Genomic DNA, 21,892 nt, shown 5'->3' with positions numbered 1-21,892 from the left:
CATGGTTCTCAGTGTTGTCATCGGATGTGACATTTTCCTACACACAGGATTTCAGATTGAGATCGTGGGGAACAGTGGTGACCGCGCGAATGAATGAAGCTTTTCAGAAAGCATCACACACTATTATAAATGAGCTTCACATACAGATGTGTTTTGTCTAGACGGACAGACAGTACAGTCATCATACACATAAAGTCACACATTTACACACATTAAAAGAGAAATTTGAAAGCTTCTTTTAACTCTGCACACACACATGCTGTCATGCCCACACCATTACATTCCTAGGATGTTTAATTCAGTATACCGCCTTTCCATCTCATAAAACACACACACACACACACACGGCCTGACAATGCAGTCGGTCATTACGCTGGAGAATGACACAGTCAGACCTCAGCTGACCGATGTGTGTCTGGTCATCTCTCTCTTTCAGCTGAGAACAAAACCAACCTGTTACTGCTGTGGCCCGTATGCTGTCGGCATTATGAAAGTCATGCTTTGCCATGAAAAGTAGCTGCTCTGTAGGGCGTTCACACTTATTCTCTGTAAAGGAACTAAACTCAAACCCTTTTCTGTTACTCAGAAGTGAATTGAGTGAGAAGAGATGGATCTGTTTAATTCTCATTGTACCTGGAGTTCAGAAAAGCAGGTTCAGATGTCTGTTCTCCACTCAGTCCAGAACTCATGTACAGTCAGTGCGTTTGAAACTGTGTAGAATTTATTTAAAGTAACAATTAGGGCTGCATGATATCGAAGAAAAATGCGATAACTCTTTAAATAATGCAATATGCTTGGGTGTAAAATAAATTTAAATTTACCTAAATATATTTAAAAACTGAAAATGATAACCAACATACATGTTTTACATTCTTTTTGTGAGAAGAAAGCATCCCTGCAACTTCTGACAGTAAACAGCAGTGTTTTACCATAGTTTTACAAGTGTCATTTTAACGTCAGTGAAAACCAGGGGTTTAGTGTTTCAGATAGTCCTATATTAGGTTTATTGAACAACAGAAATGATATAATTAAATATAAAAATAAAACACTGCTTAGTCTTTACCATATTAATTAAATATACACTGATTCTTATTAAAGCTACAAAAATTATTCAGCAGTGAATGATTTTCTCTTTGTCTTTTGTTGTTTGATTAAAGGGTTAGTTCACCCAAAAATGAAAATAATGTCATTAATTACTCACCCTCATGTTATTCCACACCCGTAAGACCTTCGTTCATCTTCGGAGCACAAATTAAGATATTTTTGTTGAAATCCGATGGCTCAGTGAGGCCTCCATAGCCAGCAATGACATTTCCTCTCTTAAGATCCATTAATGTACTAAAAACATATTTAAATCAGTTCATGTGAGTACAGTGGTTCAATATTAATATTATAAAGCGACAAGAATATTTTTGGTGCACCAAAAAAACAAAATTACGACTTATATAGTGATGGCCGATTTCAAAACACTGCTTCATGAAGCTTCGTAGTGTTATGAATCAGCGGTTCGGAGCGCCAAAGTCACGTGATTTCAGTTTGGCGGTTTGACACGCGATCCGAATCATGATTCGACACAAAAGATTCATAACGCTCCTTTTATAATATTAATATTGAACCACTGTACTCACATGAACTGATTTAAAAATGGCCGGTTCTGGTGAGTATCCACGTATTGTGCCAAATACACAATACACTTTATTGTGTATTTGGCAATATAAGCTACGGAAGAAAGCTGAGTTTGGGATCACACACTGTCTGAGATGCGGCTTTCTGCGCGCGTGAGTTCTTGGCTTATTGCATTTAATAACATTAAGCATGTCAGATGTAACAGTCATGTGTCCAGTCTATTCTCTGCTCTCTGCGTCAACCTAAAAATGGGACTTTTTGTAATCTTTTGGAGTATTAAGATCATGCAGTTCTCACAAGCCAATATGTACAATTGCAATATTTCGATAATTTTGATATATCATGCAGACCTAGTAACAATTTGGCGTTCATGAGCCAATGGAAGTTGACGGCACTATTTTAATCAGCCGAGACTCATTGGAAAACATTCCTCTCAAATTCACACAGAGACACACTGAACATGCAGAATTCAGATTCAATAGCAGTCTTTTTGAGCTTTAATATTCACAGACACTAGTCCATATTGACATTTGATTCATTCTACAGCTCTAGTATTTATTCATCCAAAAATGGCCAGATTCCATGGCATTTAACATACAGTAGATTCCATTTTTATTACTGGATTCATATCCAGGTGAAATAAGTAAATAATCTTAAACCGGCTTAATGTGTTTAACTGGTTTTAGTTGTTCTGTCATCTGGTTTTAGAAGACACTTTTCAGCTGGTCTGGTTTGGAGATCAGTTGGCCGACTAGTCGAACTCCAGCTTGACCACACTAGGACAGCAGCTCAAAGTCCGCATGGAATGGAAATCACAACCAACTTTTCTCCCTATTGTGATTTAAAACTAAGTGAGCCGGCTTATCAAACAAGAATAAAAAATGTAGGAAAGGACTTGATTTTGTCCACTGGGAATTGGTAGGATCATAAAAAGAGTGTGTTGCAAACTAAATAGAGGCAGATCTCAGTGCAAGTTTTAGGGCAGGCATTGATTTTATTTGTTTTGTTTTTACAGCAGGAATTTCACAAAGATTGAGAAATTGCCTTTGTCTCTTTCATCTGGAATGTTTCTGGTCACAGCAGGGTTTAACCCAATAATATCCTACAGTGAAGATGTGAAACAAACCACAGAGAAGATGACAGACCTTCACTGAAGATGTCAGCTCTGTTTTCTCAGCTCAGCTGTGTGAATGATGTGGAATGATTGACAGGTCTGCTCTGCCACTCTGCAGATGTCCCACTCTTGACGTCAGCTCTTCATTATAAGTCTGTGTATTGTTTATGGGATGTTCTGATGTTTCATTAACTGGTCTTCAGTTGTCAGAACCTTCCCTTTCAGGGACCTATATCTCAAATATGGCTTGCAAACACATTTTTTTGTATGAACTGAATCACTGAGTGAGGAACAGTGGGAATGTTCTCGTGTTGAAGTTCACAGTAACATTGAGCACAGCGTGATGTTGTTGTTTTTAGAGTCAGCTACTGATTTCCATTCTGGTGTGAAGTCTTTATGGTGTCTGCGTGAGAGCTACGCTTTCTACTCTACTCATTCTCCAATGTTGGTTGTATCTAGCTTGCCAGATAAATTATTTTGGGTAGGGTGTAAACATGGGACTGGACCTCTACTGGTGTCACTGCTGGAGACGAACAACCAACTCTTGCTTATATGTACTGCACATTCATTTTTGTTCTTGTCGTTCATTTGTCATCTTCGCTTTATTTTTTGCAAAGCATTATTTTGCTTCTTCCACTCTTGCATTGCGTGTTTGTGCATTTTGGGGGCGGAGCAATGAAGGGGGGGCGTGTCTGTTTGGGTTGATTTCAGATATCAACAGTGTTTCTCAGAAATCACTTACTGCACCTTTAACAGGCTGATCGGATAGCTTACTAACACCTTACTGAAAACACCAATAGAAGAGAAACGTTTAATCAGATCATGTTTTTTTTTTTCAGTTTAAACATACAATATTAAAGGGTTAGTTCACCCAAAAATGAAAATAGTCATTTATTACTCACCCTCATGCCGTTTCACACCCGTAAGACCTTCGTTCATCTTCGGAACACAAATTGAGATATTTTTGTTGAAATCCGATGGCTCAGTGAGGTCTACATAGCCAGCAATGACATTTCCTCTCTCAAGATCCATTAATGTACTAAAAACATATTTAAATCAGTTCATGTGAGTACAGTGGTTCAATATTAATATTATAAAGCGACAAGAATATTTTTGGTGCGCCAAAAAAACAAAATAATGACTTATATAGTGATGGCCGATTTCAAAACACTGCTTCAGGAAGCTTCGGAGCGTTATGAATCTTTTGTGTCGAATCAGCAGTTCGGAGCACCAAAGTCACGTGATTTCAGCAGTTTGGCGGTTTGACGCGCGATCCGAATCATGATTCGACACAAAAAATATAATAAAAAAAAATATAAGTCGTTATTTTGGTTTTTTTTTGGCGCACCAAAAATATTCTTGTGGCTTTATAATATTAATATTGAACCACTGTACTCACATGAACGGATTTAAATATGTTTTTAGTACATTAATGGATCTTGAGAGAGGAAATGTCATTGCTGGCTATGCAGGCCTCACTGAGCCATCGGATTTCAACAAAAATATCTTAATTTGTGTTCCGAAGATGAACGAAGGTCTTACGGATGTGGAACGACATGAGGGTGAGAAATAAATTACAGAATTTTCATTTTTGGGTGAACTAATCCTTTAAGACAACTATTGACTTATTTAGATTAATTCTTATTCATTAATTGAGTTATTTACACTTTTGGGCCTGTTCCTGCATTTTGCAATAGATATCTTACAGAACGTGTTGCCCCATGTTTTTATGATGGCGTGTCAAGTTAAACATAGTGTAATGAATCAATGTCAATTCAAAACAATGGACAAATCCAAAGACTGGCTGGGGATAAGCATATTTACATATGGGGAAAGATATTGAATATACAATCTTATACTAGAGTTAATCCACCTTGTCACTCTTGAACTCATACATTGATATGAGAAATAGTAGGATTTTTTTGAATACCCCACAAAAGTTTCTTACATACATTGTATTATATTAGTGACCATAAATCCTTGTTTGTGTTTTTGTGTGCGACTGAAGAAATCAGTTTCTTTAGCTGCTTATATAAGCTGGTTTCTGCTGGAATCCTCTCAGTTTTCTGCTGTAATTAGCTATTATGAAACTCCAGAGATCATTCATGAAAGTTTCTTTAGCTCTCTTTCAGAATGTCTCAGTATTGTTTGTTCAGTGCGCTGCCGGCCCCGTCGCCTCTGAATGAAGCCTCTCTGTCTGAGGGATTCCTCAGGGATGAAATATGATTATGGATCAGAGAATGGAGTCATTATCAGCCACACACACACACACACACACACACACACACACACAGGTTTGAGGAGAGTCCAAGGTTCATGACCTCCGGCTAAATCAGCTCAAGTCTTTCCGATCAGGGAGCTGGAGGCGTGTGCGTGAGCATCGAGAGAGAGAGAAACTCTGTATGTCAGGCTTTTTGAGTGTTTTGTTTATCCAGCGCAGGTGAACACATCCAATGTGTGTGTGTGTGTGAGTGTGTGTGTGTGTGAGTGTGTTTGTCACTCCCTCAGGCTCTGGAAAACAGCTTGTACCCGTCTCTGTTGACGTGAATAATGCTCTGACAGAACACTATAGACTGAATCATAACTGGGCCAATGACATGTACAAGTGTCCATGATAAGGACACCTTTTACAGTGCTTGCTTTATATTGTTCTGTCTTTGAATTGCATTTTTGAATTATTTTGGACTAAATTAATAGAGCATCTTGTTATTGACCCAATCGTTTGTTCAACACATTGACCTGTAATAGCCTGGAAGTGAAGTATTAGTGGAAGTGACCTAATCATCTCCAGATATAGAACTAATTGTGTTTTTGAGATCCCACGAAGCTAAACAGACGGATGTTTGTGTGGCTCTGGACAACAAGTTGACTGGCATTTTTGTAGTTTACGGGAAATCTCCTTGGAGAGGATTAAATTCAAGGAATCACTAAGGAATATCCCAGGGGGTTTCCCACAGTTCAACTCGTATTACGTCTGTAAGGCTCTGTGGCTTTCTATAGGCTACAAATCTTATTGCCTTAGAGTTTAAGGCAGCTGATTTACTCACACTTTACGTACTGAAACCCGTTAGTGCCTTCTGAAGGGGCGTCACTGCCGCAAATCACTGACTCACACTGGGGGAATAATACTACTTAAAGCTGGCATGAAACAGAAGATAGTTGTTTTCCCCTATTGTGACGTATATCCGAGTCAAACAGCTTTTGGAGACAAAAATGAAGGGTGAGACTTGATATCATTCTCGGGAATTGATTGGATCATGGGAAGTCAGATCTGAATGTTGGTTTGCAGTCAGTTGTGGAGGATATTTAGTGCCACCCTCCGCCGAGACACATGTCAAGAAGAGAACGGATATCGTTTCCAGAGGGAGAAGTAATTTTGATGAAATATTATGAGTGCACATGAATTTTAAAAAGTAATGATGCACACAGATGTAGATAAAATGTAGGGCGGGTTTTGGTTACGTGCATCAGTGGTTGATTGGATGATGAGATGTGGGCAGATGCAGATGAAGGTGGTTTAAGATAAATAAATGATTGAAGAAGACCTGCATACGTCACCAGAGAGAAGACTGACGCTTCACCAGAAGATCCAAATGTGACATTCTGATTAAACATTACGAGGTCAAAGAATGAACTGTATGTATGCACAATTCTATGACATGCATTTAGAAAATAGTCAGGGTGAAATTTTGTTTCATGTTTTCAGGTTTTCCAGTACTGATCTTCACATAGTTCAAATAAGTTGGATTTAACGGCGAGTCAGTTTTTGGATCTTGTAGCCCCTCAGGTTTGCAGAATGGCAGGATCTCTGCGCATGGGACTCGAGGAAGCTGGGATTAACGGGATCTCTCCAGCAGGAGGAACAGCGGAGTAAATGACCCACCCGCTGGAATGGAGCGCTGGATCAAACCTTGGGAAAATGGCACAGGGACAGATCTTTGTGAGCAGCCAGACGGAGTCTGCAACACGAGACGCAGGAGAACTGGCACAGGACACAGACACACTTACTCAACGTGAAAGAGTGTGTCGACTCGGCTCTGAAGCACTTTACATGAAGCAAACACTAACATTTCTACTCACCTAATTCCCTTTCTTAGCTGACTCAGCTGCAAAAAATGGGTCATTCAGAAGACATCACGGTGTCAGGAATATCAGCACATTGACCTCTCAGATTCAGCCTACATATCAATGCCTGTTCAGTGTTGAGCCACTTTGGGGTGTCACTCTTTATGAATGAACACAGGTTAGCCAATCATAGCTGAGGTCATGGACAAGTCTTAGAGGTGGAGTAGCTCTCCTGCGGACACGTCTGGCAGACAACGCTGAGGATCCTCAGTGACAACGATTTTCCTTTGTGCTTTTCACTTACAGATGACAACATTGTCAAATCGATCACGCGGATCCACGAAAACGACTAAAATCGCTGTATTCTGCTGTCAGGCCAGTAGGTGGCGATGTCACTTTGTGAAGAAACACACGCACCTGTAGACTGAACACGTAACACGCATGATGTCACCATTTACACATTCACGTTTTTGTAGTTTACACAGAGATGATAACACTATCGTTTTCAAAAACTTACACTTTGAAACCTGTTTTCAAAAGTTGGTGTTTTTAAGACCCCAAATGAACGGCCAAAATGCATTTTAGTTTTTAGTTGAAAACGGTGTCGTGTAAACGGCCTCTGAGATTAACAAACTGTTTTCTATGAATGTACACACACTTTTTCCCTAAGATATGAAAATGAAATATTATGTCATACAGCTTAATACGATTTCTTTTCAAGAATTTATATGTAAATGATTATGCAAAAATGTAAATTATAATTTTTCATATGAAAGTAAAAGGTTATGCAAGTAAAAGGAATATATTTTGTTTGAAAACATTTCAGAGTAATATTGATGTTTTTATGTAAATTTAGACAGTCGAGAGTTTTAAGTTTATTTAATTAAATCCACTGGTCATGAGTTCATACTGGTAATCCTCATATGTTCTTATAAATTCATCTAATGATATATTAAAATAAAATTGCTCATACATATTGATAAAATGATATATTTTCTTGCATTACAGTAGTTTTTGCTGTAGCTCTCGTAACATTTTAAATTCAAAGAATTTCTCTATTTTTTTTAATTAATAAAAAGAGGGTACATGAAGTAAAAACATGGTAAAATTCAAAACTTTAAACATTTTCACTCCTTAATGAGACATTATTGATTAGATACAATATGGTAGTTGAAAAATATTAAGTTATGACTGTTTTAAGCTCATGTTACACTGGGTCCAAATGGTCCCGGGAATTCAACAGGTGTGTACAGTTTTTAATGCATTACGAGGACTAATATAGAAATGTATTAAATTTGAATTTTTTTTTGAATAAATGAATACATTAATAGGGCAAAAAAGTGTCATTAACCAGTTTCACAACTGCTCCTCTGAGCTGTAAATGAAGTCTCTGATCTTAAGGGTGTTTGAGATGAATCGGGTCTTTCTTCACATGCGGGTCTCACTGAGGCTTGTGTTCAGAGCTGATACCTGAGAGAAGGGTCACGCTCAGTGTACTTCAGGGTCTGCAGAGATGTTTTCCCTCTGGGCTTCTGCTAGTCAGGATATTGAGGCCTTCCAGGGGCACGTGGAGAAAAAAAACCGTATTATTTAAGACATTTCATGGCAAATCAAAGCAGATCCTGGTCTGTGCAGCTGTCGGCTATTACTGTAAGAGTTGTACTACAGCTTTTCTATAATAGATCATCGATCACAAACCAGTGGCATCTTTCGTCTACACATGACCTGTTTTGTGAATCATCACTAACGATCATTAAGCAGCCTGGCGTTATTTCAGACACTCATATATAGGCTATGGGCTCTGGGAAGATGTAATCAATAGTGTGACCCATTTAACGGCACCATACTGTGTCACTCGCTCTGAAACACACGGGAGGCCTGATAGGACGCCTGGAGTAACTGGATCCATTTACATTTTCATATTGAAGTGAATTGAAGTTCACAGCTTTATACAGAACATCATCGTATCAGCAGAAGTCAGTGAATAACAGACGGTCTGTGTTAATGGGACAGGACTGAAGCAGTGTGTTTGTGTGTCTGTCCCGCTGGTGTTTCCTGGCCTTCGGTGAGTGTGTTTGATTAGACTTGAGATTTCCTGCTGTGGCTCGAGGGTTACACATCACACACACAGTCTCGCTGTTTCTGGAGGGTTAACAGACTGATACTGTCTATTGTCCACATGGGCGGAGGTGAGCAGGCCTTTCAGTTCATTCTCTACTGGAGCTAAGCAGCAGGGGATTCTGGGATTGACGGAGCGGGTGGTTAGGGCATCAAACAGTGGAGAAATGCCCTATTTCATCATAAATGTTTCTTGAGCAGCAAATCATCATATCAGAATGATTTCTGAAGGATCATGTGACACTGAAGACTGGAGTAATGATGCTGAAAATTCAGCTTTGATCACAGGAATAAATTACACTTTACTATATATTCACATAGAAAACAGCTGATTTACATTATATTAATATTTCACAGTTTTACTGTATTTTTGATCAAATAAAAGCAGCCTTGGTGAACAGAAGAGAAAGAAACATTAAGAAATTGTAATTTTTTTAAACTTTTAACAGGTACTGTAATAACAAAATTAACTATTTAACTAATTAGTTAAATGTGAAAGCAAATTCCTCTACGTCTGATTCAAATATTAATTCTGTTTATGAATGAGTGGAATTAATTAACACACATTTAATCATTTCTGAGGTTTGTGAAGTGTTTGTCCATTTAAGTGACTGAAATGAATTTGACTAAAACACAGAAAAATGTATTTAGCAATCAATTAGTCCCATTTTTGAAATAATTAATAAACACTCAAATAAAAACTGCACTTAAAAATTGCACTTAACTTTTTAATATAAACTTTTTAATGAGATAGGCCTATTAATTTGTTGTTAAAAAAATATAAACATTTAGACAGTGGCTGTAAGAAAAAAAACTTGTTTTCATGACAGATTTATTCATTAAATATTGAAGAACGGGTTGAATAAAATATAATGATTATATAAAATGGTGCATATATTTATCAAATTGCTCTTCTCTAGAGATTGTTTTCTGACTAACGAGTTGATAGACACTGAATTGCTTGTTCAAAACTGTTCTCAAGCTGTTTTATTGACGTCTTCCTGCACTGATTGATGGATTACACGAGACATGATTCATTTCAGCAAGTTCTTCTGAATCTTTCAACATGTTCATTCATGTTTATTTGCTGCTGTAACTAGTAGTAAAGAGGAAGAGATGATCGATTCATGAGCCGTTTGAAATGACATCTGTCATGCAAACATTTATTTCTTATATTTTATTATAAAATTGACAGAACTTGAAATCTGAGTCTTTGTTTCATATAAAAAATAAAGCTTTTTTTGGTATTTTGGATGAGAGATCTTGATCTTGGTTCATCTAATCAATTAAATCAATATTGTCAGTCAACACACCCATTTCAGTCAATGACTCTGGCCCTCCAAAACTCTTTCGGCTGATACTCAAAATTCATTTTCAAATTTCATTACCAAAATTTCAGTGCTTCACTACTCCATTTCACTCGCACATTACTGAAAGTTTCATGAATGAGGCTGATTGTGTCGAGATTGTTGCTTGGTTATAAGTAGTAAAATGATGCCATTCATACACTTTGGGTATTCAGAGATGAAGTTTCGATATTTCCAACTCTATATGATGACTTTATTGTCTGGATGTCTTTCTGGTCAGTATCACAGGGTCTGAGGAAAGAGTGTGATGTTTCACGAAAGCACATCTCAGTCAGGATAAGTGTGTGTTTTCACCTGTGGTTCCTCCGTCACAGAGAGCTCAGTGTGTGTGAAGAACACACTCTTAACTCGCTGCATGTGATGAGACCGATCTCTGTGGACCGCATGTGTATTTGTGTATTGAATTACTCCAGGATATAACACATGGCCTCCTTAAGTGAACTGGCCCATGAGTTTTGCATTACATTCATCACTTCATTGTAGCCACACACACACACACACACACACACACACACACACACACACACACACACACACACACACACACTGTTGTGTTGGTCACAGTTAAAACGCTCTCCTCATGTGTGAACAGTGTCTCTTTACTGTGGATTGATGGAGTTTTGAACTCTTTTATACATATTGTCAAGTCATTGGTATGTTTTCCATGGACAGTGATGAAATACCCAGTTTAGCATCATTACGCCAAAATATTTGACCTCTCAATGCTACACCTGACCAATCAGAATCAAGTATTCTTGAGAGTCGTGAAATATTGTCTACTTATAATATTGTCTAATATTGTCTAGTATCAACCTAATGAGACCAATAATTAAGAAAATGCCAATAGTGTCTCATTCATTCAGGATTCATCGAGCAGTGTATTCTGGATCATGTGTGCCGTAATGAGATTAATGATGTGTGAGTAATGCCGGGATTTATGTAGTGTGTGTGTGTGTGTGTGTGTGTGTGTTCACAGGGAATACTGATCAGCAATGACAGGCTGTTTCTGTGTATCTGTGTTTGTGTGTATTCTCTGTTTTATGGTCGTACTGATGTATGACGGCATAAATGAGAAGACCGAGCGCATTGTGCAGCTTGTGTACACAGCCGTGCTCCTGTCATCATGAGGGTGTTTGGTTATGGATCATAGTGTGTTTGTCTAGTAATGATGACAGCGCTGTCACTCCGTCAGCGTGTGTGAATGTGCCGTTCTTCAGATCGGTGATGAGAACTGTGAAGGATTCGATCGCTGCAGTTATTGTGTCTCTGAAGGGTTTCTCCGGCGTGTGGAGATGTAGGTGGGCATACACCACATGATCTCCCACGGCAGTCAGTTGTGATTTTTATTTGGTTAACCACTAATAACAGTGTCTGATTTACAGTGCGGATGATCTCTGTGTCTGTGCAGATGATTGTAGATCACTCTAATTGAGGACAGACACGGTTGCGGTTGAAATGTAATGACGCTTCAAGATGAGTGAATCCTGTGCCATCCAAAACCAATCTTCATCAAGGACGGTGTGTTTGATCAGCTGAATTACTTGATTAGATGGGGATGGAAAGCCAGAGTCGTCTTCTCTGACACACTGATTGTTCCCCTCGAGAAACAGAAGTTCGATTTCTTATTAGTGAAGAACTTTAAGAGAAAATACCCATTGTTACCCTCAGGAACGGCTTCAAGTGTTTGTATAGAGTAATAATCCTGTTCTTAAGGGAAGGGCAGCGCAGATTCCTCTAGTAATAGCTCGTCGTCATTATCTGTCATTACTCGTCAGGGTCACTAACAGACTTCTATTGTTCGACCCTGCCAGAGTTTGTTTGTTTAAACTCCTGCAGCTTCTCCAGTTCCTGTCAATCATGAGAGACACACACACACACACACACACACACACACACACACACACACACACACACACACACACACACAGGGTTCTTGGGTGAATCTCATGTAAACAGTCCACATCTGAGGTGATTCTGGACTGGTTGTTGCTCTGCAGATCTGTGTGATTCTATAAACAGAAAGTGGGGCAGAAACTCTCCTGCCGCCTCCAGTCCGCTCCCATCAGCCCCTGGGGCAGCGCCCGATCCTTTCTGGCCTCCTTTAATTCGTGTTCATGGTAAGAGCATCCATTATTCATCTGAGATCCTTCATGAATCCACACAACACAAGTCCAGTGTGTAGATCTCTATAAAGTTTACTCTGTTCCTCTCCCAGACTCTTCCATGTCTTCAGGGAGAAGTGGACACTGTTCTGACTCTGTGCTGTAGGTGTGTGAGAGGTCATCATCAGTTTAGGAGTGAATGTAATGTATTCTAAAACTGGGCCTTGTTCTGTTGACCAGCATCATTTCGGGATCGATCATTTGCCAGTTTATTTTCAGTATAAAAGAGCGCGAGCACCGTTGACGCGTCCAGACTGTCAGACACTGAATTCACGTGTACACTGACACTGCCGCTGGATAGCAAAATACTGAAGTAAAAGTTTATATTCAAAGTCAAAGAGCAAACACACTAGAGCATTTTTAATGGTTCAAAAAAGTACATTAGCTGTCTGTGTATGTTCTAAATTCGGCTGACGTTTACATAATGCTTCATTTTAGTATTCAAATCATAAATACTGTTATATTTATTGAAAAATAAGCATACAGTTTTATGAAGAAATGAACTCTTCTTTCTGTTTAGTAGTTTGTCTCTTTCACGTCCACCAGCAGTTGATTTGTGTATATAGTGCATATTTAAGGTTTTGCACTGCAATATATAATATGACTGTATTTATAGTCTATATTGGTTCAGTAGAAGTGGGAAATCCTGTTCATATCCAGCTAGAAAAATATGATAAAGACACTGATGTTCACTTTTTTTTTTTCATTTTCTTAATTTTAGTGTTTTTTTTTTTAATGATACTGTTTGTTATTCTCAGATAATATGTGGATGTGTTACTGTAAATAAACTACTGATCAAATTACTGCAAATAAATAAATCAAACCTCATGCCCGTCCTCAACAAAGGAAGAAGAGACGGTCCAGATGAGCTTTCATTCTTTTAGTTAAAGCTTAATTCATATGGACATACAAGTAAAAATAAAAAAATATTAATAACTGATGTTGTATAAATAGAAAGTATAAACAACAACATAAATTGTCTCTAAATGTCTAGAACCGGCCCTGAAAATCAGACAAAACAAAGAAATAAATCTGATAGATCAAAGTGACAAGCTTGATGTGTCGACATGGAAATATGAATGTGACGCATTATATTTCAGATCAGTTCTTAATAGAGAACAATAATAGTCTACCATGATAAATAAGTAAATAATTAAATAAATCTCAAAATCTCCATTGAAAGCTTTGGTGCTGTTTTTGCAAAAAGGGCATGTTTCCCTATAATGATCAAACTCTTGAGATTGAGATTAGAAATGAAATTAGTCTTCGATTTTGAGCCGACCCTCTGGAGGATACAGATAACGCTCATGGCAGGAAATGAGATTCATTCACTCTCTCCACCTACAGAGACTCGAACCCGTGACCTTCGGGTTACAAGTCCGACTCTCTAACATTAGGCCACAATATAAATTCGGATTTATAGAATTTCATGCCCTACTTTATTTCCAGCTGAATATTCTATTTAACTCAGAAAGGTGTTGCATTACAGAAGTCAAATGATGTGATTAAAAAAAATTCTGTACATGTTGATAAATACTTCAGAGTAAATATAATAAAAGAAGAGCTTCTAGAGTTCAGTTACATTCTTAAAAATCTGCAAAATGTTGTTGAGAAAAGATGCTGAATATCTCTGGATGCTGAACACACTCCAGAATCTTGAGATGCTGCAGCAGTTCCTTCTCTCTCTCTCTCTCTCTCTCTCTCTCTCTCTCTCTCTCTCTCTCTCTCTCTCTCTCTCTCTCTCTCTCTCTCTCTGCTGGACGTCCCGCAGCAGTGTCTGTCACACAGATGAAGCTTTGAGAGCTCGTACTGTGAGATGGATGTGCCTCTAACCTTTGGCTGAACCGTGTGGATCCTGGTGCTTCTCAGACAGCAGAAAGAAAGAGAGCATTCTTCCTCGTCCATCCACTAACCCATCTATCTGACAGAACCGCAGCAAGAGATACTTACAACAACAACATGCAGTAACTCCCTTCGTCAGTGTCTTTAAGAAGACTGTAGCTTCACCTGTTCCTGTTCCCATTGACCTCTGTCTGCCTGTCAAAAAAGTATATATAAATATAATATAATTATATGAATAACACATTACATTCTCTTTCAGAGTGTGTTGTGCCAGCTGAATGTTGTGAAGGCCTCACACTAGATTTTGAGCAGGTGAAATTTCAACGGACAAGATATGATGCTTTTTAAAAAACATAAATATAAGAAATAATAATAAATCGAAAACATACAGTCTGCTCTACAGTCTGCAAACTCACAGATTTAAAGTTTGTGTTGTTTTAATTTTAATCTGAGAAATAATTCTTCCATCATCTCACACCAGTCGAAGCATTCTCTGACGCTCTCAATATTTCATGCTTCTTCTAGTTCTTCTCCTCATGCTTGATGCACTGCTAAATTTAGTCTCTCATGTAAAAATAAAGCAGTGAGCTGCAGGTGTGGCTGTTCTCGGATGTTTCTGGAGAGCGGATCGGTGACGTGATTAAAGAGCATGATGGATGGGAGGGTAAAGATGGGTGGAACTAGAAATGTCCAAAATGACACAAGTTTGTATAGGTTAGTGACAAGCTTTTTGTTTTTTGTTTTGCAATGTTACAGTCTGTTTGTATTTGATGTTTACTGTGCAGTGATGTACTAATGTTTAATGCTGAGCGAGAGTTTGGGCCAGTGAGATTTTGTGGTGGGCATGATGTCACAAAAATAGAAGTATGCCAACAAAATTCACTGTCTCTAGTTGTCCAGTTGGTGACGCTAAAAGTTCATTCAGTTTTAAAGGAAACAGATGAACGTGAATTACATTGGTTGTTGTACGTATTGCAATGAATTGTCTGGTGAGTGGTGCTAAAGGGCTCTATCACATTTGAAAATAATGTAGAATCTACACTAAAACTGACCTTAAGCCTGGCCGATAGTGTTAACTAACACAAACATGAGAGAGAAACACATTTGCCGAAGCAACCAATGTCATTTTAGCAGCTTTATGCAGTCTCTGATCTCTTTTATCATGATGGTGTTTCACAGACTCGAGCGAGAGCAGTGCTGTATCAGCTGAACTCATGAGCAAGTTTACTGTCAGAAAAGACACTCTTATGGAGCTGATTATGTGATGCAAACATGAAAATACATTAGTTTACAAACCATGCACTACAGTAAAAGTGTTTTAAGGTCATAGCATACAGTAGTATTGTGCAAAGAACCATATGAAAACAAGTCTGTATTAATCAATAATGTGCCGCTGTAATAGTTTGTGTGAAAAGGAATGAAAGTTGTTGGTGTTTTACTGCCTCTAGTGTTCATCACGTCATCTGAAACTGCAGTGAATTGTGTGTATGGGACTGTGTTTTGTGTGGCACAGGAGTGTTTGACTGTGTTCCAGCTCGCAACTAATACTTGTTTAACTTGTTAGTTATAGTGTTGCTCATTTACAAGCGTTTGCTAAATGTAAGACGTGGTTCATGTCTAAACCCTGCTGCAGGTATAGACAGATCATGAGGTGTTATATAGAACCAGCTCTTCTCTTGCTGCAGTGGAGATCGTGACCGAGAGATTAGCTGCTAATTACTGCACTAAAGTCAATTAGATGGATTACTGTTAGGAGTGTGTATGAATGATGGCTGTCTGATTTCACAATACCTCTTCCTGAAAACTGTACAGTAATTGGAAGCTGGAAGCATGATAACTGCTTGAAGAAGCACGTCCCACTGCAGACTTGATGTGGTTTTCTTTCAGATTGCTAGTTTATGAAAATGATCTAGAGATCACCATGGTAACAGGTTGGGTCTGGTTTGCTCTGATGCTGTTAGGCAGTTTTCATCTGGACACACCTGTTGACTTTGAAGCTAGTTCAGAAGTTTTCCAACATCAGCCTCGAGGTAAATGAGCAAACTCTCATGCAGCTGTTTGATTTGATCTGAAGTTTCTTTATAAACAGTATATAACTGTGAGAAGTTTCCAAGTTACCGGAGCAGGACAGAACAGGATCATGCTGTGATGTGAGGATTTGCATAGAACAGATCAGCATTTTTGATTCCATTGTGTGTGGAGTATAACACTTTACTGTGTAAGATTGAGATGATGTCCAGCTGACTGTACATCATCCAGTTTATTAAACTGATTAACTGTAAGTCACCTTACTATATATAGTAAAAACTGTAAAATCATTGTTAAATTGTAAGTTTAAAACTTCACTGTCACTTTACTGTAAAGTACTGTGTACAAAAGCATGTTTTTTACAAGTAAAATCTATGAATTACTACATGATTTATGGTGAAACAGTAGATAAACAATCCAAACGAGAGAACAGCAGAGAAACAAAATACAGGAACGCTCAGAATTATCAGAAGCAAACAAAACTTCACTTCACTGAGTGAACAGAGGCTGAGTAATGACTAACTGCTGACTCCGAGCAGAGGATTGTGGGAAATAGAGTCCTAGAAGTTCAGAATTCAGGTGATAGTGGTCTATAGTGGATGTGACAGTACATTCCCACAAATCACATTTAGTTTTATTTAAATAGTTTTTTTCTCTATTTCAGTAGACTAATTTATTTTTATTTATGGAACATTGGTGTGTTTTGTGTTACTTTCTATGTTATTTATTTAATGTTTATTCCATTATTTTAGCTGTGTGTAAACTCTACTGGAATTTTTTCTTTGCATGAGTAGAAATTATAAAACAGTAGAATTATTTTTTAGAGTCATTATTCATAAAAGTGCTAGTTTTGATTAAGTTTAATTCATCATGCAGCCTTCCACCTGTATTATGGTATTATCATTATATTTTAAGGTATAAAGCAGATTGTATTTGCCAGTAGGTTGGTACAGTATATTAACATTATATCACTTATATGTTCAGTTATGAACTGTAAAATATACCTGCACTGAAATGCCTGAAACTTTATCATCATTTTACGGTCATCACCTTCAGGTTTGTTTAGAGACGCTTCACTCCAGGATCTCCTGCTATTCAGATCATCATCTCGTAAACAGAGTGAACCCAGCATGAGAAAATCTCTGCGTTGTTTTTGCTTTAGTAACTTTACTGGGTTTCTCTGTTGTGCCGGACTGGATCCTCCTGCTGAGCACAACAAAGCCGGGGAAGTGGTAAACTTGGCCACGGATGCGTGAGAATGGCCTGTGTTATGTCATTAAAATGTCCGCCGGGAGCAGAGGCGCAGAAAAAAGGAAACATCTTTTGATTGTTTAGGGAAACAATGCGGACACGCACCGGGACGCATTCCATGCGCAGCAGCAAAGCGGACGCATTCCAGCGACTAATAGAGTGGTCCGGGACGACCCGCACCGCTGTTTACCACTGTGAAAGATCAGGCGTCTGCCAGAAGCTACTGTGTGTTTTTGGTGGGTTGAGCGTGTTCATGCTGACACTGAGGTGAATCTGTGAGCTCTACACCACACACAGATGATCTTATGATGGACAGTCCTCTCATTAAATTCTTTATATGTGTTTGGACTGGTTGAGTGGTTTATCAGGCACAATAAATGGTTGTGAAATCTTCCACAGACTTATAAAATACTGCTGGCCTGTTCTGGAGGTTTTTATATTTCTTCTCATATTCATGGTGTAATGATCACTTTGCATTTAACAACTAAAATATTGATTCCTTTCAATACAATTATATCTTATCAATACAATAAAATAGTTTGAGATATAAATTTTTCCTCATTCCTGAATCAGAGACTTTTCACACGTGTGGTTTGTTTTTCTTCTTCCTGAAAGACTCTGAAATCTTGATGCTGTTGTGGTTTCAGTCACTCAGCTTTATTATAGTGTAATTTTAGCTTTGTTTGTTTGGCAAAGCATAACAAAATTATATATGCCAGAAAATATTTCATAGAAACTGTCCTTTTCTGGGTATTCTTTTCCTCAGATCCTAAAGCTCAAGTGTAACTCCAGCTAATCTCCACACAAGTTGTTCTTTCTGGACTATAAAAGCGTTTAGTAGATCTCTGCTATTTTGAGGAAGGATTGTAAAATGCACTAAAATAAATGAGCTGCTTGATTATGTAATAATTATAGCAGTATAAAACTGTGAATACGTAACCTGCTTATGCCTCTGAGGGAGGAAAACACATACAGCACTGAAGGTAAATCCCAAATGTCAGGAATAATTAGCATGGATACTCGCCTGAGAAAGAGATTTAGCTGGGATGACGGCCGCTTACGCCAAGCCTGTTAGAAAGAGAGAGCGTGATGTTTATTTATCTCTCTCCGGTCTGAAATAAGCAGTGGAATAAGCTTTGATTTGCGCTGTCAGAGAAGGTCATTTCCTGTTGTGTTGTGTTGATTTTCATCATGGATTTCCTCTATTGTAATGCCAGAGGTTTCTCTGAGAAACGCTGGTATAAACACTGAAAACTACACACTTTAAACCATGTAGATCTCAGTGAAATAGAGTGCTGTGTGATAACCGTGTGTGTTTGTGTGTGTGTGTGTGTGTGTGTGTGTGTGTGTGTGTGTGTGTGTGTGTGTGTTGCAGGCGGTGACCGGCAGGAGTTTCTCTGACAGGGACTTCAGAGCTGGACTCGACAACGGCATTTTACTCTGCGAGTGAGTAACTCACACAAACACACACACACACACACACACACACACACACACACACACACACACACACACATTTAAAGGGATAGTGTGCCCAAAAATGTAAATTCTATCATCATTTACTCACGTTTTCTGTCTTTTGTGGAACAAACATTTCACACAGTGTCCACAAAGCGAGTGAGAACTGGGCCTGTCGAGCCAAAATCACAAAAAAACACCATAAAACACAATATACTATAAATGTATTGTAAATGTAAATAGGCTATACAATTTTTTGGTAGATATGCTAGCTGAACATGTTGTCAGCACATAGTAATATAAAGTGGATGTTAATATGTTATTGCTCAGATTAATGGAGTGTTATAATTTTACTCAGAAATGAACGTTCAGTGAAGGACATTGAGGTCAATGATGTTTGATCCCAACGCAGAAGAAATCAGTCATACAGGTTTGAATGAGTAAATGATGAACAGTTTTGGTGAACTATCCCTTTAAGTATCTGCTGATATCATATATTAAAATTGATATTGCTGTCCTAAAATTATTTATGAGCATTAAAATAGACACAAATGAAAAAAAAAAAGGGCCAAGAATATTGCTGTGTGGACAGTATATAATCTGTTTTTGGCAGAATGTGATTTATTTGAGTTTATATTGATCTACATTTGTTCTGTAGACTTTGATATCTGGGCAAATCCAGTCACTGTTTGAGGCGTTGTTGAGATCTTTAGGAGTTACACGTGTGAATGCTGGCTCTTTTTCTCAGGGTGAAGCAGCAGGAGACGTCTCAGTTCATATAGTCTTGTTTGAGTAGAGCAGAAGCTTTGATGGCCAGCGTCGGTTACCATTAGACTAATTGTTAACAGCAGTGTTTGTGTTGGAAGCTTTAGCCGAATGTTTCAGAACTCTCCTGACTACTTCTCATTACACACTTACTGAGTAATGCTCGAGTTATGACACTGTCGTCACTGTCCGTCACACACACAATCCCCCTTCCACACACACACACACACACACACACACACACACACACACACACACAGGTTTGTTTTTGCTATCTTAGTGAGGACTCTCCATATGCATAATGGTTTTTATACTGTACAAACTGTACATTCTCTACCCCTACCCCTAACTCTACCCATCACAGGAAACATTCGACTTTTTTACATTTTTAATAAAACATTGTTTAGTATGTTTTTAAAGCTATTTTATGAAATGAAATGAAATATTTCATGTTTACTACGTAATACCAGTGTAATACCCATGTCATTATACAAATTTGTGTCCTCATAAATCACAAAAACAAACACAAACACACACACACACACACACACACACACACACACACATAACATTGTTTTTAACATAAGATAATAATCACTACCCCAAACAATCATCTCACTTGTCATTGTGATAAAGTCTAGTCCAGTTTGGAGCTCATTCTGCTGAAGAACTGCCCTCTCAGGAGGGGAAGATCAGTCCGACTGACATAAAAAGGTAACCAATCACAGTTAGACATTCCAGGTCAGGTGGATCTGAAATCAAACACAGCTCTGAGAACAAGACTGACTGGATCTGCCCTATAAGTGTGCTCAAGGATATGTGTTTTCTTGAGAAGTATCTCAAAACTCTTCTGTATATTTCAAGTATAGCTGCACAATTATGAATAAATTGAGAGTCATGATTTTTGTTTTAAGTAGAGATCACGATTCTCCCGCGATAAACGGACAACTAAACAAAATAATGCAATTTACTAGAGGTTCTGGCAAAATGTTAATTGCTGCAGTCTATTTAAAATGATTAAAAAAAATCTGAATGAATTATTTAAAAAAAAAAATCAGTGTGAGTGAACGATTCAATGACTCTCTCATAAATGCTTCACTTGGTTCATTACTGGATGAATCAGCGTTTTTAAATTAATGTCTTGAATAAATAATTCATTGACAGATAGATTTTTAACCGTCACTGTCATGGAGAAAAATCTTCTCTTCCTTGCAAATGAAGCTTAGGAGTTCCAGAAGTAAAAAATAAGACTTTATTGGACAAATCCACAAAGCCGAGAATTTATCTCTGGCCGGGGCGCTGTTCTTATACACTTTTCTTATCTGCTTTTTGGGAATTACCGTGCAACTTAATTCATTTTTTTAAGATTCACCCCACCTGTTTCCCACAATTAATTCATACTCCTTTCATCTTTCTCTTTAATTGTGTAATCCTGTCAGTTTATAAGTCAACCGTATCCCAGAGGCAAGATGCCCAAATAAGTTTTATTTTAACTTTTTCCAAGGACAGTCAACTCTTTTCCAGAGGCAAGATGCCTTCAAGAGACATATGTATTTCACACCTCTCAATGATGGTCTGATATCTTCTTTGGTCTTTCACAGCCGTCAGTTGTTTGATGGAAATCTCCTGACTTTATAATCAGTGGGCCGTGAGACTTTCTCAGACGCATCTGTCATAATTGTTTCTCACAGCTTCATAAAACTGTTGCTACAGTTATTATATATTGAATAAAAATACTCTGACATTTGTCGCCACCTACTGGTGTAACGATGTAATCAATACAATTGATATTTGAAGCAGCAATTACTTTCAACATGATTTGCTCTATTTTGGCAAATCTGAACTATAAACTTTTATCCCAGTTCTTCTGTGATAACTTGAATATTTGTAACACAGAAATAATAATGTTACTGTGTGGTTGAAAACACTGTTTCATATTCATGACAATGTCTCTCCCTGGATCAGCGGCAGTGCCAGCACAGATCTGAATGATCCGGTATGATTTTGTCAAAGGTTTGATAGACACAGGTGAATTGTTGTCATTTAGGAATGAGATTGCGTGTGTGTTTGAATCGAGATTGCGATCTTTTAACGAT

The 21,892-nt window shown here is 38.1% G+C and overlaps 1 protein-coding gene across 16 annotated transcripts in view; it reads left to right on the top strand.

Moving 5' to 3' along the window:
- The window catches only part of limch1b (LIM and calponin homology domains 1b), an 81,248-nt gene that overhangs the window by 7,742 nt on the left and 51,614 nt on the right, over positions 1 to 21,892 (top strand). For all 16 annotated transcript variants that reach the window (XR_007924813.1, XR_007924812.1, XM_051859832.1 and 13 more), the window contains exon 2: positions 18,949 to 19,019. Coding sequence is in view for 14 of the 16 variants with exons in the window: in XM_051859832.1 (XP_051715792.1) it covers positions 18,949 to 19,019 (71 nt within the window). In the remaining 2 variants the exon portion in view is untranslated. The remainder of the gene's footprint in view (positions 1 to 18,948; positions 19,020 to 21,892) is intronic.

This window comes from Ctenopharyngodon idella, chromosome 14 (genome assembly GCF_019924925.1).
Source record: "Ctenopharyngodon idella isolate HZGC_01 chromosome 14, HZGC01, whole genome shotgun sequence".
In the NCBI taxonomy this organism is placed as follows: Eukaryota; Metazoa; Chordata; class Actinopteri; order Cypriniformes; family Xenocyprididae; genus Ctenopharyngodon; species Ctenopharyngodon idella.
This window is presented reverse-complemented; position numbering and strand designations above follow the sequence as displayed.